The 16,305-nt window shown below is 39.6% G+C and overlaps 1 protein-coding gene across 5 annotated transcripts in view; it reads right to left on the bottom strand.

Moving 5' to 3' along the window:
• Positions 1-16,305, bottom strand: part of HMG20A (high mobility group 20A) — a 95,006-nt gene that overhangs the window by 28,230 nt on the left and 50,471 nt on the right. For all 5 annotated transcript variants that reach the window (XM_081829635.1, XM_081829637.1, XM_081829634.1 and 2 more), the window contains 5 exons: positions 13,664-13,756; positions 10,740-10,887; positions 8,670-8,882; positions 4,985-5,117; positions 4,141-4,172 (listed from right to left, as the gene is read on the bottom strand). In XM_081829635.1, coding sequence (XP_081685761.1) covers positions 4,141-4,172; positions 4,985-5,117; positions 8,670-8,882; positions 10,740-10,887; positions 13,664-13,752 — 615 coding nt within the window. In that variant the 5' untranslated portion in view covers positions 13,753-13,756. The remainder of the gene's footprint in view (positions 1-4,140; positions 4,173-4,984; positions 5,118-8,669; positions 8,883-10,739; positions 10,888-13,663; positions 13,757-16,305) is intronic.

Here is a 16,305-nt window from a genome sequence, read left to right on the forward strand (position 1 = left end):
GGCCCAAACCAAGCTAACTACATAAGCATAGAGAACAGCACCTTGTAGGTGCATTAACACACTGCCCCTTGGTACAAATTCTTAGAGTGCAAAATAATAAACATGAAAGCAATGAAATGAAACGGTTCAGTCTCTGAAAGGCAACAGAAATTCTACTTAATGGAAGAGTGGTAATAGAAACCATCAGCACTCTCCCATTGCTGAGTACATTACTCGGCATGGAGAGGATCCTCCTGGGGGCTCGGATATACTTAAGCCGTTCCAAGGATTGCTCAAGGGATTAAAATCATAAGGATTTCATTACCTCTTCATTGAAAGGGTCTAATTTGTTCAGGCTGAGTGTCATTTTCTCATTTCTCATAAATTAAAGGAGAAACAGAATTATTGTTTCTATCTTGGGCCTCACTTGGTATGTAGGCCCTTTCTTGAGAGTAACACTAGTTGACTCCTGTGTCTAGAGGGCTGGCTTTTGATCTGAGAGGAGCAAAAATGCTCTTCACTTTGGTTTTTCATTCTATATATTGAGTGGAGGGTGAGAGAACAGAGGCTCTTTTGAACTGAACCTATTTAGCTGTGATCTAGAATTTCATAGAACGTGACAGGCTTCTCTCAAGTGCCCTTACTTTAGGGAACACTCTCAATACCGTGTAGCAGGCTGAGTGCCCCACTGCTGCACCCGACACCCCAGTGGCTCTCAGGTCAGCATTTCCTTAGCTCTGGCATGCACTTGCCAGCGCCTGCCGGGGTAGCAGTGTCTTAGGAATCCAAGTTCCAGTTAGGAATGTCATTGGTTTCTTTTCTGTATACAAATGAAATAATTTGTCTTAACTGGCAACAAATTTGGGGACATCCCCAGCAAGCAGGCCCATTTTCACTTTCAACACCAATTTGTTCCATGTAGCATGGCATGTGCGGCCAAGAATGCCAGACGAGGATACAGAGGCCTGCATTTCACTCACACTTCTGCCTCTAATTCAGTAAGTGATTGCGAAGTTCTTTCCTGTCTTGGGCAAATCACTTTTCTCACCCGTAAAATGGGGGGGGGTGGTGGTCAGTTCAGAGAATTTCTGACGTTCTTAGTATTTTTGAAGTGAGCTGGAAGACTATTCTACGCTTGTCATTTTACTCCTAATAGGATAAGTAAAGGGAAATAAGCATGTATTTAGAATCTATGATGTTTTAGGCACTTTGCAAGATACTTGCTCTTTTATTAACTTACTCATAACTCTGCCCAAGCCATTTCACCAACCTCAAGGTGTCCCCCACAAAAGCTGGGGCATCTTTAAGGTCTGATTCAGTTCTTCCTTTTCATGGGCTTCCTTGTGGCTGCTTTTCACTCATAGCCCTTTCTTATTTTTCTGAACCATTATGCTAAGAAATTATATGTAAGGAAATCACTGTGTAACTGTGTTAAAAAACTCCAACTAGTTCTTTTTTAATTGCAATTGTTTCAAAATTACCTACTTTAGGAAAGATAGTAGTCAACAAAAAATAAAAACTGGTAAAGTGAGGGACATTAATTGGGTCAATAACCTTGATAAGAGAGCTTTATCCTGATGTGGGCATAGCAACAGATTTACAGAGCCTACTGTATACACATTTGAGAAACTACTGTTGGCTCTCCATCTACTCTCTCCTTGTTTTCCTTTGATTTAACATGTGTCTAATCCTAAGACAGGGAAATCACACGGAGACTGATTCCTTTTCATAAATCATAGAAATCCATACCATGCTAAAATCATGTAAATAAAAATAAGAAGCTTCATTTAATAAATAAAAAGCCTCATTTAATAAAAAGCTTCATTTCTCAAATCATCAGCAGCTTCTGTGACTGAGTAAATCTACTAAGTCTTTCCTGACTAAAACTATCAACCTTACTGAAGACAAAATGCCACATGTAATTTGGCCAGCAAAATTCATAGTGATGAAAGGAGTTGTAGACTAGAAAATGTGAGATCTAATGTTTTAGATTATTGTCCAAATTCTCTTTTGTAACCATTAAGGATAGAGAAGTTATAAAGGATGCTTAATAAGGGAAAAAAAGAATATGGAAATCTCATGATATTGGTAGGTGGGCACAGACAAATAAAAGGAGAACTAAGTAATTATACAAGTATCTGACAATATGGAAAGCTTGCAACACTATTTGATTAGGATTTTATATATAAAGTATACAGTTTCTCAAGTAAAAAAAAAATCATAGTATTTCACCCTAATTAGAGCACAGAGATGTCATATATCTACATTTACATAGGATTTATCTGAAGAATAAAATGCTTTTATTGTGCTTCTTACTTTCTAATTCATGGATCGTAATCAATCTATTTAACTTGTGAATCTAAATGTTTTCTCTATGTTTTCAAGGTCACCAATGCTAAATTACGTACGAGAAAACTATAGACCAAAGATTAATAAGTTATTATTTTGAAGAAAGTATTTTTTTGAAGAAATTATTTCTTTAAAAAACTAAATGCACACAAGAGTACAGCAGAAAATTCTTTTTTGTAAATTTCCACTGATATTTCAGCAAATGGGTTTTATGTAAAAATAAGTATTTATGGAAGACCTCCTAATGCAAGTGCATCATGCTAGGTGGTATGGGGCAGTACAAGATGGAAATTAGATCATGCTTTCTTCAAAAAGATTACAATCCAAGAGTGTGAATAATAGAAGCACTTGAATAACCTCAACATCTTAGCTAGATTAGCTAATTACGTATGGGAAGTATAGAGAGCTGTGAGGGTTAAAGGAAGTTGGAGGACACAGGAAAAGCTTGAAGGAGGAAATAGACCTTGAAACAGGGCTTGATGGATGGCTAGAATTTTGTGAGGCAGAATAGGATGATGGGGGAGGGGTAGTGGATAAAATGAGTGAGAGAGAGAAGTTTTTTTTTTTTTAAAGATTTTTTTTTTTTTTTATTCATGAGAGACAGAGCGAGAGAGAAAGGCAGAGGGAGAAGCAGGCCCCCAAGGAGCAGGGAGGCCGATGCGGGACTCGATCCCAGGACCCTGAGATCATGACCTGAGCCGAAGGCAGACGCTTAACCATCTGAGCCACCCAGGCGCCCCGAGAGAGAAGTATTTTTGTGAAAGAAGGAATATGAATGCAGGCATGAGCCAGAAACGGATGGGAACCGTGGAAGACAGTGAGCAGTAAAGGTTTTTTTTTTGTTTGTTTTGTTTTTTTAAGGATTTTATTTATTCATTTGAGAGAGAGACACACACACACAGAGCAGAAGCAGAGGGAGAGGCAGAGGGAGAGGGAGAAGCAGCCTCCCTGGTTAGCAGGGAGCCTGATGTGGGGCTCGATCCCAGGACCCTGAGATCATTACCTGAGTGGAAGGCAGATGTTTAACCATCTGAGCCACCCAGGTGCCCGAGCAGTAAAGGTTTTTAAGTACATAGATATACATGGGAAACGTGAGAGTTAAGGTGTTTGGAAAGGGCAGTTGGGACTTGATTACAGAAGACTCAGACCGCTGAGCTGAATGGGATTTGGTAAGCAACGAAAAGTCACTGAGCATTATAAAGCATGGAATTACCAAAAAGTTTTACTTTCTTACAACCATATGTGAACCTTGGGCTACATATATATTTAAAGCTCTCTTTGCCACACAGTCAAGACACACAGGCCTAAATCCTATGGGTGATAGGCTAAAGCAAATGGAGGGGAAAAGGCCAGTAAACAAGTAAGTGCCAGTGAGCTAGGAACCAAGATACTGTCCCTTGTGCTCTGCTGACACTTCAGTTGAATAGTTCATTTTAACTGAATGTTGGATTCCCTAAATCACAACTTTCTGAGAGTCAGAGTGAGGTATCTGATGATGATAAACTATGACCAAGTTATGGCTTTCAGCTGGTCCTTATTTCTATACCTCACTCCAAATTCCAGCCATCTTTAGCATGTCAAGGCAATAAAATTCTTTCACAGGAAAGGACTGGAGTTAGGGGTTGTAGTTCAAGGACAGACTCATGATTAGTGTCCACCATTTAGTAAGAATCTTTGAGCAAAAGCAACTCACCCCATCTGAATTATGGGGTAGGAAATACTCTGTCATTCATTAAAAAAAAAAAAGTCCAATAACATGACAAACAGCAACATTATTCTACATAGATATATGATACATAGACAGCAAATTACCTCATGATCATGAGTGGCCTGCCGGGCCGCATCTAAAAATACAAAAGAATAAGAGAACGTTAATTTGAAGAACAAAACAAAACAATAACAAATCCAAGCAAATGAACTGTGCCACACTACAGTTAGTTATAGTCAGACACAAGAGAAACAGCAGACGCAGTTCCTACCTCTGAAGAGAATAGAGTGCCAGAGTGGACAGGAGATGCATGCCAAAGGCTGTGTGCACAACAGACAAGCTGTGGGTGGGGCTTCTTTGGCAATGTCTCCTGAAGAAAGGGAGCTTGAAGCAATACTTGAAGGGTGTGATGAACAATTTTAACAGAAGACAAAAGATCCACGAAGACTGGGGTTTTGGCTATCTTGTTCACTGTTGCATCTTTAATGCCTAGGTGAAAGCCTGATGTATCCCAGGAGGTGCTAACTATGTACTGTTCAAGTACAGGAAAACGTGAATGGATGAATGAGAAGGATGGTCACTGTGGGCTGGGAGAAATGGTGCATGAAGGCTTACAGGTGTTAAAGGAAGGCAGGTATGTAGTTTAGTAGACAGACTTTAGAGGCAGAGAAACGCCTAAACTGGGAATTAGAAAAAAACATGCAGGCAACTAAAAAGGGTCTTGGAACACCAGTCAAATTGTTTGATACTGGATATGGAAACCCAACTGAAGTTTTTAAATGAGAGCAATGTGATTTTAATAAAATTCCAAGGTGCCGTTTGTAAGTGAATGTAGAATAGAGAAATGATGGAAACTTATCTTTTGTATTTATCACTCTAACAGTAGGCTTTGTGACACTCTATCATGCATAACAAACTACAAAAAACATTTCGTTCTGGTTCTGGTACCTTGCCTATGAGATTTGCCTTTCTGACGGTCCTGGGTTTTCCTACTAAAGACCTTGTAGGCCTCAGTCTTCTGATACTGCTCCAGTTCCTTCATGTAACGCTCCTTATCTCTGTCTGCTTCATCAAGATAGCGCTAGGAAAGAAATGTGCAATTATTTTCAAGAAACAGATCTTTATTTGGGTATCAGTGAACTCCTTGAAGACAACAGAGGACAATTAGAACATGGAAAGAAAGTATGTAAGGGATAAGCTCTAAGGGAGAATAAAGAAATCATATGGATAGAATAAAATATAATCTCTCAATTATAAAAGAAATAGGTGACTGTGATTCTTTAGACTATTTTTTTTTTTTAAAGATTTTATTTATTTATTTGACAGAGAGATAGAGAGAGAGAACAAGTAGGCAGAGAGGCAGGCAGAGGGAGAGGGAGAAGCAGGCTCCCCGCCGAGCAGGGAGCCGGATGCGGGGCTCGATCCCAGGACCCTGGGATCATGACCTGAGCCGAAGGCAGCCGCTTAACCAACTGAGCCACCCAGGCGCCCCTCTTTAGACTATTTATTGCCTTTTCTAACTTAATGAAGACAAGTTCTATTGAGATCATTCTCATAAAATATTCACAAGAAGATATTACAGTTAGTCCTCTAATCTACACATGGTTACTAGAATCCTCAAGAGGACTGAAGACCATATAGACACACTTAGTCTTCCCAGGAGAAAGGATGGAATATTACTTTGTTTCTCTATCTCCAACCCATTCAGAGAATGATCTCATACATCAATTGGCCTTTTAAGAGCCAGAAGAGTGGAGCACTAAAGCCGGGAGACACAAAGAACATAAAAAGGAATGACCTCATCCTATGGACCTAAAATGGACTCCCATGAAAAGAGCCTATGTCTACATACTTTGTGTTATTAATTATTTAAACAAAGTCATTGATCTACCAGGATAATTTTGTTTAGTGCCTTGTCCTTTTCATTCATCAATTACATTTAAGGAATAAAGTATAAAAATAGTGCCTTTAAATGGACAAAAACTGGAGGCAGATATTATGTTAAAAACCTTGTCTTGCACAAGAGCCAGATGGAGGGGACACCCCAACTAGTAAATCTGGCACAATTTAAGTACCCAAACACTGAAGTAGAGTAATAAAACTATTAACCATTGGGAAAAAAGAAATTAATATGCTCATACCAACCATAAATAAGTAACAAACAAATACATAAACAGGGGTGGGGCAGGGAGGAAGAGGGTGCTTGCTTAGGTTAGAATGCCAAGCACCAACCGGTAAATATGGAGGGAGTGTTGGAGCTGGAAAATTATCATTCTACAGCCCTCATGGTAAAGATTAGATCAAGCAAAAGTTATTAACAGATGCTAAATCTAGGGGGAAATCTGATATGGAACAGACTATTTGCATGTTCTTAAAATGTCTCTCCACAGATTGCTTATCAATTGTAAGGGAGAATAAAAAAACTTTATCAAGTGAGCAAAATTAACATTAACAATGAGGAATAAAAGGACACTGTGTGCCTGCACATGTGATCCTCGGAGAAGGACACACCACCACCTATGCAGTATTCTAAGAATGCATAATCTCAATCTAATCACAAGGAAACATTAGAGAAGTACAAAATGAGGAATGTTCGGTTAGAAGTAAACAAAAAGGAGGTGGAGGAAGAGGGATTGCATTCTTAAAAAGTATCAGTGTCATAAAAGACAAAGAAAGGCTGTGGAAATAGTCCAGGTTAAAGGAATCCAGAGATCTGACTACTAACTACTATTGTGTTAATATAAAATTGTAAAAGTGATAATGAAACTATGGTGTAAGAGAATATGCCTATTTTTAGGAAACACATACTAAGATATTTAGGGGTAAAGGAGTATGAGGTATATAATTTACCCTCAAATGATTTTGGGAAAAAGTGTGTGTGTGTGTGTATGTGTGAGAGAGTGCGTGAACATGAGTGTGCATGCACGTGTGTGTCAGTGGTAGAGAGCATAAGTATACATGCATGTCTGTGTCAGTGAGTGATAGAGAGTGAGTGGGTGTGAGCATGAGTGCACATACACATGAAGCTTGCCCAGGAGAGTGTGGGTGCACATACAAATGGAGAAATGGGGTAAGTGTGTTAACTACAGGCGAATGTGGGTAAAGGATATTTGGGTGTTCTTTGTACTATTCAGTGTTTGTAACTCTTTGCACATTGCATTTTTTTCAAAATAAAAAGTTAGGGGCACCTAGGTGGCTCAGTTGGTTGAGCGTCTGCCTTTGGCTCAGGTCATGATCTCGGGGTCCTGGGACTGAGCCCCGCGTCAGGCTCCCTGCTTAGCGGGGAGCCTGCTTCTCTCTCTCCCTCTGCCCCTCCCCCTGCTTGTGCACACTTGCTCTCTCTCTCTGTCGAATAAATAAATGAAATCTTTAAAAAAAAATAAAAATAAAAAGTTAAAAACAAAAACACAAAAACCCTTACCCTACCTACCTAACAGCAGTTATCTCTGGAGAGGACTACTGTTACTTTTGCTTTTTTCTTTATGCACTTCTGTAACATCTAAAAAAATTTAAACAATGAACATGTACTAATTTTGAAATTTAGAAATTAAAAAGAAAAGAGTAACCAACTGAGTATGTACAGCTCAGGATCCCTTTATACATTAGAGCTGAAACAAGGGATGATATGCATTGCTTTCTACTTGCTTGCTACCACAAAGAGCTTCAAGTTGCAACTTAATATAATCTCCTTGAAATGTTCTGAATTCAGTTAATTCCCGAGAGTATTTTTCAATTTGGTTTTAGTCTGTTTGGAATCCTTTTTAAAGAGTATGAGACATAAAAGAAATATAGCTATCTTGTAGATGCTGCAAATGCTGGGAACTTTTAACCCCAAGCCACTCCCACAATCATTACAATCGCTCCACTTTTGTGGCATTTCAACCAATTTGTGACTACCTTGTCCTTAATTCCTCTGAACTCTCTCTAACAAATGGATTGGTTTCAGTTTGGCAATAGTGTTAGTTTCTGTCTTAGAGAAGAAAGAATTCAAACAGTACTTGCTTTATTTTTCATAGTAGGCTAAATTTGTCAGAACTCTAGTTAAAAAAAATTTACAACAAAAATCTTATGTGAACAGCAGAATTTTATCAAATGACCTTTTCTCATTTAACTTAAAATCTAAAAAAAAAAAGAAAAAACATAAGTTTTAGATTTTATTTATTTTTGACAGAGAAAGGGGCAGCGAGAGAGGGAACACAAGCAGGGGGAGTGGGAGAGGGAGAAGCAGGCTTAACAACTGAGCCACCCAGGTGCCCTGACTTTTCATTTAACTCGGTGGAATAAATTATGCTGATAGATTTCTTAATTTTGTAATATTGAATCATTTTTTACAAAATTCTTATGTGAACTCTCAGCACATAAATCAAATAAAAGCGGAGCTACTTTTGGTTAGTGGGGGCCTGGGGGTGAAGCTCCTAGAGTCCCTCCTGCTTGTACCCCTGCAGCAGACCCTGAAACAGTCTAAAAACCACTGTGGTAGAGGAAAGAGCTATGGTCAATCCTGCTATTCTGTTCTCCTAGGCCCTGTGACAAAACTGAAGAACCAGCCATCCATCCTCTTTGCTTTTCTGAAAGAAGCTGTCTTTGAGGTAAAATCAAAATCAACCAAAGGTTCAGGAATAGGAACAATTACCTGTTTTTCCTCAGGAGGCAGTTTACTCCATTCATTGCCTAACATCCTTGTGATTTCTGGAAATGGGACTTCTGGTCTCTTAGCTCGAAGCTGTTCTCGACGCTCGTTCATGAACCGAACATATCCTGTAAGGGGGGATTTGGGTGCGTTGCTGTCTCGAAGAGGTTTCTTCCTCTTTCTTCCTTTGGACCAACCTCCTCGCTTACTTCTTTGCTACAAGAAAAAATAAAAAACCAAAAACCAAATTACAAAATCTGCCCAAATAACACAACAATAAAACAAAGGAACAAAAGAGGACACGAGCTGCATTTTCCTACTATTAAGGGGCTGGATATTCAAAGCTCTCCAAATCTGTCATAGGTACAAATGACGGCCATGCAGTCTTCAAGAAGGAACTCCAGATGGTTCACTTGCACACCCTTTTATGTACCACACTACAAACTGTTACATTAAGGGGCTAATCCTAACTGATGAGAATAAGGGGTACCGTGATCACATAAGCTTTAGCCTTCATATGCACTTAAGAAGTCCTGACTCCTGGGGCGCCTGGGTGGCTCAGTTGTTAAGCGTCTGCCTTCGGCTTGGGTCATGATCCCAGGGTCCTGGGATCGAGCCCCACATGGGCTCCCCGCTCGGCGGGAAGCCTGCTTCTCCCTCTCCCACTCCCCCTGCTTGTGTTTCCTCTCTCGCTGTGTCTCTCTCTGTCAAATAAGTAAATAAAATCTTAAAAAAAAAAAAAAACGTCCTGCCTCCTGAGAGGAGAATATTCTAAATGAGAAATGTAAAGCAGATGCCATCACAGTAGATCAGAACAAGATGTCACAAGCACTGGGCAGACAAAGAGACAAGTTGTAGTACAGGGATTAAAAATCATTCGTGAAGGATGTTTTTCACTGATATCATTCAAAGACCGGTTCATTTCCCATAGCAGATAGCATAAAGATTTTTAAATTAAGAGCTAAGTCTTAGAAAAACTTCATCAAGTATAATATATCCAAAATGAATACTTAGTTCTTTTGGCTTGCTCCTCAAGATGTTTATTTCATAAAGTCAGAGGTCTTTATATGTTCTTAGTTAAATCAAAAGATGAAATCACCTCAAAAACTTTAAAGAAAGGACTGAGGTACTACTGATGTTTTACCACAGCCCTTTCAATGAGATGCAAACTACATCACATTTCTGCTTCATAATTTTACAAATACACACAGCCTATCAGTTAATAGTTTTATGGATACAAGAAGTCTTATTTCAGGGAAGAAAAAGATAAGCAAAATGGGACAAGAACATCTAAATATTAATTACAGAACTGTACTCAAAATATATATAAAATGGTGCAATAATTCACCAATGGGCAATTGGTGTATTTAGTATCAGCTTTTTTTTCTGTTTTTGTCTTATAAACTTAGTAACATTAAAGCTACTAAGGATTTTAAGATGTTTAAGCTTCAAGCATTCATTATAATCTTTAAGGATGCCAACATCAAAAAAGCTCTTTTAGAATAAGAAAAAGACAAAATTAATGGTGCTACTCTTTTATGCCTAAAAAAAAAATGAGTGCCTTAAAACTTGGACAATGGAATCAATCATTCGTGAGGAAGGCTTAAAGTCCAAAAAGGGCATGACTGACAGGGGCCCACTTGGAACCTCATGTGAGTTAGGAAAGACGCCCTCTAGGGGAAGGTGAACGGCCTGGTAAGTGGTGAGAATCCTTTCAGTACACATAGGACTCCACACTGCAGGGCTTGGTGTGCAATGTGTGGCCTTCAACAAGGGCACGGGGACTTCTCATTAATTACTTATTTAAATCAATCATTCATTCAACAAGCATTTGTTGAGCATCTAATATGATGTTAGGTGTAAGTTTATTAAGTAGGGGGGAAAAGATTCTACTTGTCTCTATGTCATTAAAACCATTAATGTGGTTCTGTGTGAAACCATAATTATGGTTCTTTGAAGAAAATTCTGCAGAATGTACGAAGGCCAGAGGATGAACACTTCGATCAATTCCCTTGCCGACTGCTTCTTCAGAAACTTCAGAGACTGGTAACAGGAAGAGATGCTTCAGCTTACCTCATCTTCATGCCTCTGTTCAGTGCCTTCTGTTGTATTTGAGGCCTCATTCTGAAGCAACTGACCCTGGGAGAGATCCTCCACAAATTCTGGATTGTTGGTGGACGATGTGGCTCCACCACTATATGGAACCTCTGGGTGGGTTAACCTTAAGAATAACAGGCAGATGTGCAATGGTTCAGTTATCAACGGCATCAAAAATTCCTATTTACCAAGGTTCAAGACAAATTTCCCTGCCAGTAGAAGCAGAAGCCGGCTTTAATTCCCCCACCTCATTTGGGTAAATGAAAACAATGTCTCCAGAACAGTTATAGAGCAGTAAAAAAAAATAGTTTCAGTGCTTGAATGAACTAGATGTCAAATAAGACAGGCTAAAAAGTATCTGCTAAATTTGAAGACCTGAAGGTTGTTGGCAATTTTAGGGACTATAGTTTTAGTGGAATTATGGGAATAAAAACCAGATTACAGCGGACTGAGAAATGAATGAAAGCAGCTGCAGACTGGCCTGGAAATGAAAGAAATTATACTTTTCTGACCCTTTCTAGAAAATATAATAGATGATTTTAAGCAGGAGTTTCCAACATTTTTGAGGTCGTTGAGGTCCTTTGAAAAAGGCTAAGAGAATCTATGAACTCAATGCCAATCATGTTCTCTGAAAAGAGATGCCATCAGAAACCCAGTTTGATCTTGGTAGCTGTGTTTTCCAGATATTTCAAGTGTGATGTCTTCAGCAACTTGTTCTCTCACTGTCACTCTCATTTCAATGGTGCCATCAATTTTTAAGTTACTAATTCTTGTACACTCTTATTTCAGTAAAACATGGGCACAAGGTTTGGGAAAGCATACCAATCCTATGAACCCTGACTGAAATGAACAGGAACCAGAGGGGAGTGGTCAGAGGCATCAAATGCCTTGGAGATGGCAAGTTGGATAAAGACTGAAGAGAAAAAAAAAGGTTCTTTTGTTCCTATGAATGAACTGGCACGCTCTTAGTTAAAGTCAACAACCCTTCCATTTGTGCCGTGGACCCCACAGTGTCTAGCCTACTCAAAGACAGGTTTTTAGCAATTCTGCCCTCTCTGGCATTATCAATTCTTCCCTGTCTACTGGATCAGCCTAATCAGCCTACAAATGTGGCATTTTTACTCTTATCTTAAAACAAAACAAAATGAAACAAAAAGCACTCTCTTGATCCCATGTCATTTTTCTTCTTTCCTTTATAAAATTATTTATACAGGCAGTCCCCAATTTAAGATGGTTTGATTTATGATTTTTCAACTTTCCCACCTCACTTGGAGTGCCAGTTAAAGTGCTTACTCTGACCTGTAAGATCCTACACGATCTAGTCCCTTGCTACTCCAAAGTATGGGCCTCACACAGCAGCATTGACATCGCCTGGGAACCTACTACAGTGTAAAACCTCTGGCCCTCACTCAGACTTTCTGACTTAGAAAGTGCTGATGTAGCCCTCTATTACCCTTCCCCTGGAATACTTTGCTCCAGCCACATTGGCCTCCTGGCTATTTCTAAAAGGTAGAAACACTCTTAAATCAGGGAGTTTTACACTTACTCCTCCCTCTGCCTCGAATAATCTTCCCTAGAGAACTGTATTCTAGCTACCTTACCTCTTCCAGGTCTTTATTCAATCTACGTTTAAAGCCTTTCTGGGGCCATCTTATCTAAAACGGTACCCCAAAGCCTTCCTATCCCTCTTCCCTGCTTTATTTGTTAATCCATAGTTCTTAACAACACAGTATGTATTTTACCTATTTGCCCTGTTTATTGCCTGACGTCCCCAGGAGGCTTTAAGCTGTACAGGGCTGGTATTTCTGTCTGCTTTGGTCATTGCATAGTATTCAGTGCCTAGAACAGTGTCTGGCACATAGGAGACACTCAGAACATTTTTCTTGAATGAATTGGATTTAGCAACGAGGCAGCTTTTAGAAAAGTCTTGGAGAGCAGTTTTATCTGAATAGTAAGGTCAAAAGGCAGATATTAATGAGGAAAGAAAGAAATGTGAAGGAAGGAAGCAGAATTACAAAGTGTAGTCTATATTTAAAGAGCACTATAGAATGTTAAAATAATTCATCGTAGAGATTAGCTAGCACTTCAATCTATTAGTGAATATATTTTTTCCATGGCAAATAACTTCTAAGTACAAAGATAAGAATTCAAGTGGAACAGAGATTTTCAAGGGAAGAGGGACTACTGCTATTAGTCCTTTTTTATATTCCTTTACATATTTGTCCGAAAATATCAAAGAAAGGAGATAGGGGGAAAAAAAGGAATAGAAGTCAGTCAGAACTTGCACGCATCTTGAATAAAGAGCCTTATTAAAAAATCTGATCTGGAGGCGCCTGGGTGGCTCAGTCGTTGAGCGTCTGCCTTCGGCTCAGGTCATGATCTCAGGGTCCTGGGATCGAGCACCGCATCGGGCTCCCTGCTCAGCGGGAAGCCTGCTTCTCCCTCTCCCACTCGCCCTGCTTGTGTTCCCTCTCTCGCTGTCAAATAAATAAATAAAATCTTAAAAAAAAAAAAAAATCTGATCTAGAAAAACAATCTGAACTTTGGGGGGAAAATTACTTCAATATCTGTGGCAATTCAAACAGAAAATGAACTTGATTTTCAGAGCTGGCCCTGTGGTAGGTATTTACTTAATGGTGACTATGTAATTCTTTTAACTGTGAGGAACCGATGATGTTTCCTAGGTCCATATACTGCTGTTCCAGTTCACAGGAACCAGAGCACGGCAGATGACAGTTGAATGCAGATTACAAAGCAGCTTACAGTGGCTCTCACTCTCTTTGCAAAGCATAACAAACATACCTTCTATTTTTATGCTATAAAATGGTCTCTTTAGGACCTCACACATTTTGTTTTGAAGCCTAGGCAGAGAGGCCCAGTGTCCCAAAGCAGCTGCTTACCCAGTTGTAGCCAGATCATTACTCTCCTTAGAGCCATCTTCATCTGCAAAAAGGGGTGGCAGGGTGGAGCTAGTCATCAAGGTTTCCATCTCTCTAAAAGGAAGAGAGGATAAGAAAATAATGATAACGCTTTAATTACTTCCAGTTGAAGTTCCAGTAATTTAAGAGCCAGCCTTCCTTAAACTTACCACATCAGCAGCAGAACAGAAACTGAACTAAATATTTATTTTCTTGACTTGGACATGTCAATTTAAACTCTGGTTAATGGGTTCTTGACTTTGGTCTTACCGACCGACCAGACTAAAAACAGTTAGATTTTAATAAATGGGACACAGTTTGGAAATTCCTTTTTGTTCAATCAGAATATCTTCAAAAGCATTCTTCATTTTCTGTAAAAATTGTTAAGCAGAGTAACTCAGAAGCACTGTGACCCTGAACAAGTTATTCAGTGTCTATGAGATATAGTTTTACCAGCTTAGACACAGACAAAATTGCTGACTTGACCCACAGGGTTATTGTGAGGATTAAGCTGAAAGAGCTTCATAAACAGAGAAAGGCTAAGATCCTAAGTGCTTTGAGTATTATTATATAAAGCAAGGTATTGTTATTACAGCATTACCGGGTCTCAGTCCCAGATGAATCATCCTTAGATTAAATGGTAACAAACTGAGCCCTCCAAAAGGAAATAATGCAGAGGAAGTGGAGGCTGGAAGGCAGACTGATGTGGTGCAGAGTTAAAGCAACCACACTTCCAGGTCAGAAATATGCTCTGCATCCCCATGATGACCAACGGAAATAGCATGCACCTGGATATAGGAAACTACTGAGCTCAACTGAAGGAAACCAAATAAATCACAAGAACTTGAGGTTATCAGATTGGAAGGATAAAAGGACAGAGTGACAGAGAGTAATTTCATTTAGCATATCACTACAACGAGAGATTTTCCCTTTCAAGGCTTACCACTGAGGGCGTCACCCCATACAGCTAAAAGCAGCAGCCTCCCCTTCATCGTGAAAGTGATACTCAAACAGAACGTTTAGCAGTGACCCCGAACCATAGCCACTTAGGTGGAATGGCACACCAACCAAGAAAGAGTGCCTCAATCAAACAGGGAGAACTGAGAAGCACATTATGAGAATTCACTTCGGAGCTCCCTCAGCAGTTATTTCAGGGGCTGCTGATAAGGGGACCGAGTGAAACCGCAATTAAGGGGAAGGCACAGCAGGCCAGGCGGAGCTAGGAGTCATCCTACGGAGGAGGAAACACCAAGAAGAGACGGATGACGCCAACACCAAATTCTAAATGCTCAGCAGAGTCCTATACTTCCGAAATGGTAACACTGACGGTTTACCTCTTTCTTATTCTTACTTAATTTTCTTGTTTTTCCTTCTACATTTGTTAGTTAGCAGACCAAACACAGCTTAATGTGGAAAAAACATATCTGTATGTCTCTTACCCATTGTGGTGGGTGGAGCATGGAAAGCAGAGAGAGGAACTTTAGACTCAATCAGGAGTTTATTCCACGTGCAGGGATGTTTGCTAACCCTTCCCAATTCCTTCAAGACGGGGGTTTACGAGGGGCTCTAACAAATACCACAAAATTCCATTCTAGATGTTTTCTAGAATAATCCTGATGTAAGTGTACTACATTTTAATTTAACTTTAATTCACATTATGCACAGACCAGATTAGAGCCTGGGCTTTAAGGGCTGTTAACATCACCTTATCCTGATATTCATCTGATCAAAAAAACCATTAATCAATTGGATGCCATACAGCTTACCTGTAAACCACGAGCAAACATTCAAATAGCCAGATAATTATTCCAAAAGTTTATAAGGAAGGACTCAGTTAGCTGGCTTCTTTCTAAACGTCTCCCTAAATGCAAATGGCCTTTCAAGAACTTTAAGATTCAGCATCTGAAGCTCCTGGCATTCCTCAAAACTCAAAGGCAATATCTTATCTGGCAGGGGGTGAATGAAGTGTCTTGTCATTCACTATGCCACCATGACCCTCTTAGGGTGCTGCCCAGTTATCTTCCTTCAGTCATTGTTGAGATATTGGGAGGTAGCTGGACAACACAACCTTAGTAACGTATAAACAGATCATATAAACAAAGGAAGTTGAAAGAACACAAATTTCTTGCTTTTTTTTTCTTTTCTTAAGTTGGTTTTACTCAACCCATATGGCTTCAGATATATTTCCTCTAGCGTTACAGAGTAGTCAGGTCCCTAAGAAATGAGTAATGAAGTGGGTGGAAGGTTAAGGGGCCAAGATCAACAAAAGAAGGAAATGAGGAAAAAGTCCAGTGAAACCCAAAGGCTTCTAAACTAGTCCAATAAGTTGGAAAAGAAAATGATTCCCAAGAACATAACTGGGATCCTGCAAGAATCTGCTTTCGTATGGTCCGTGAGGGGGTGATTCAAACAGAATCACGGCTACCAAGCCACTGACTGCCAAAAAGCCTTCCAGTGTAGCATCTGTGTCTGATAATGTCCCAGTACAGAGGTCACACTGAACTTTGAAATTCTATGTGAAGCACTTAAGAAATGTAATGAATGCTGTTCTGGAAGGGAAAAGAAGAGAAATATGCAAAGACAAAGCAATATACAACTCTGGTTCTCCACTGCAGTTTACATAA

Source organism: Leptonychotes weddellii, chromosome 9 (genome assembly GCF_054177405.1).
Source record: "Leptonychotes weddellii isolate Sample4059 chromosome 9, ASM5417740v2, whole genome shotgun sequence".
NCBI lineage: Eukaryota > Metazoa > Chordata > Mammalia > Carnivora > Phocidae > Leptonychotes > Leptonychotes weddellii.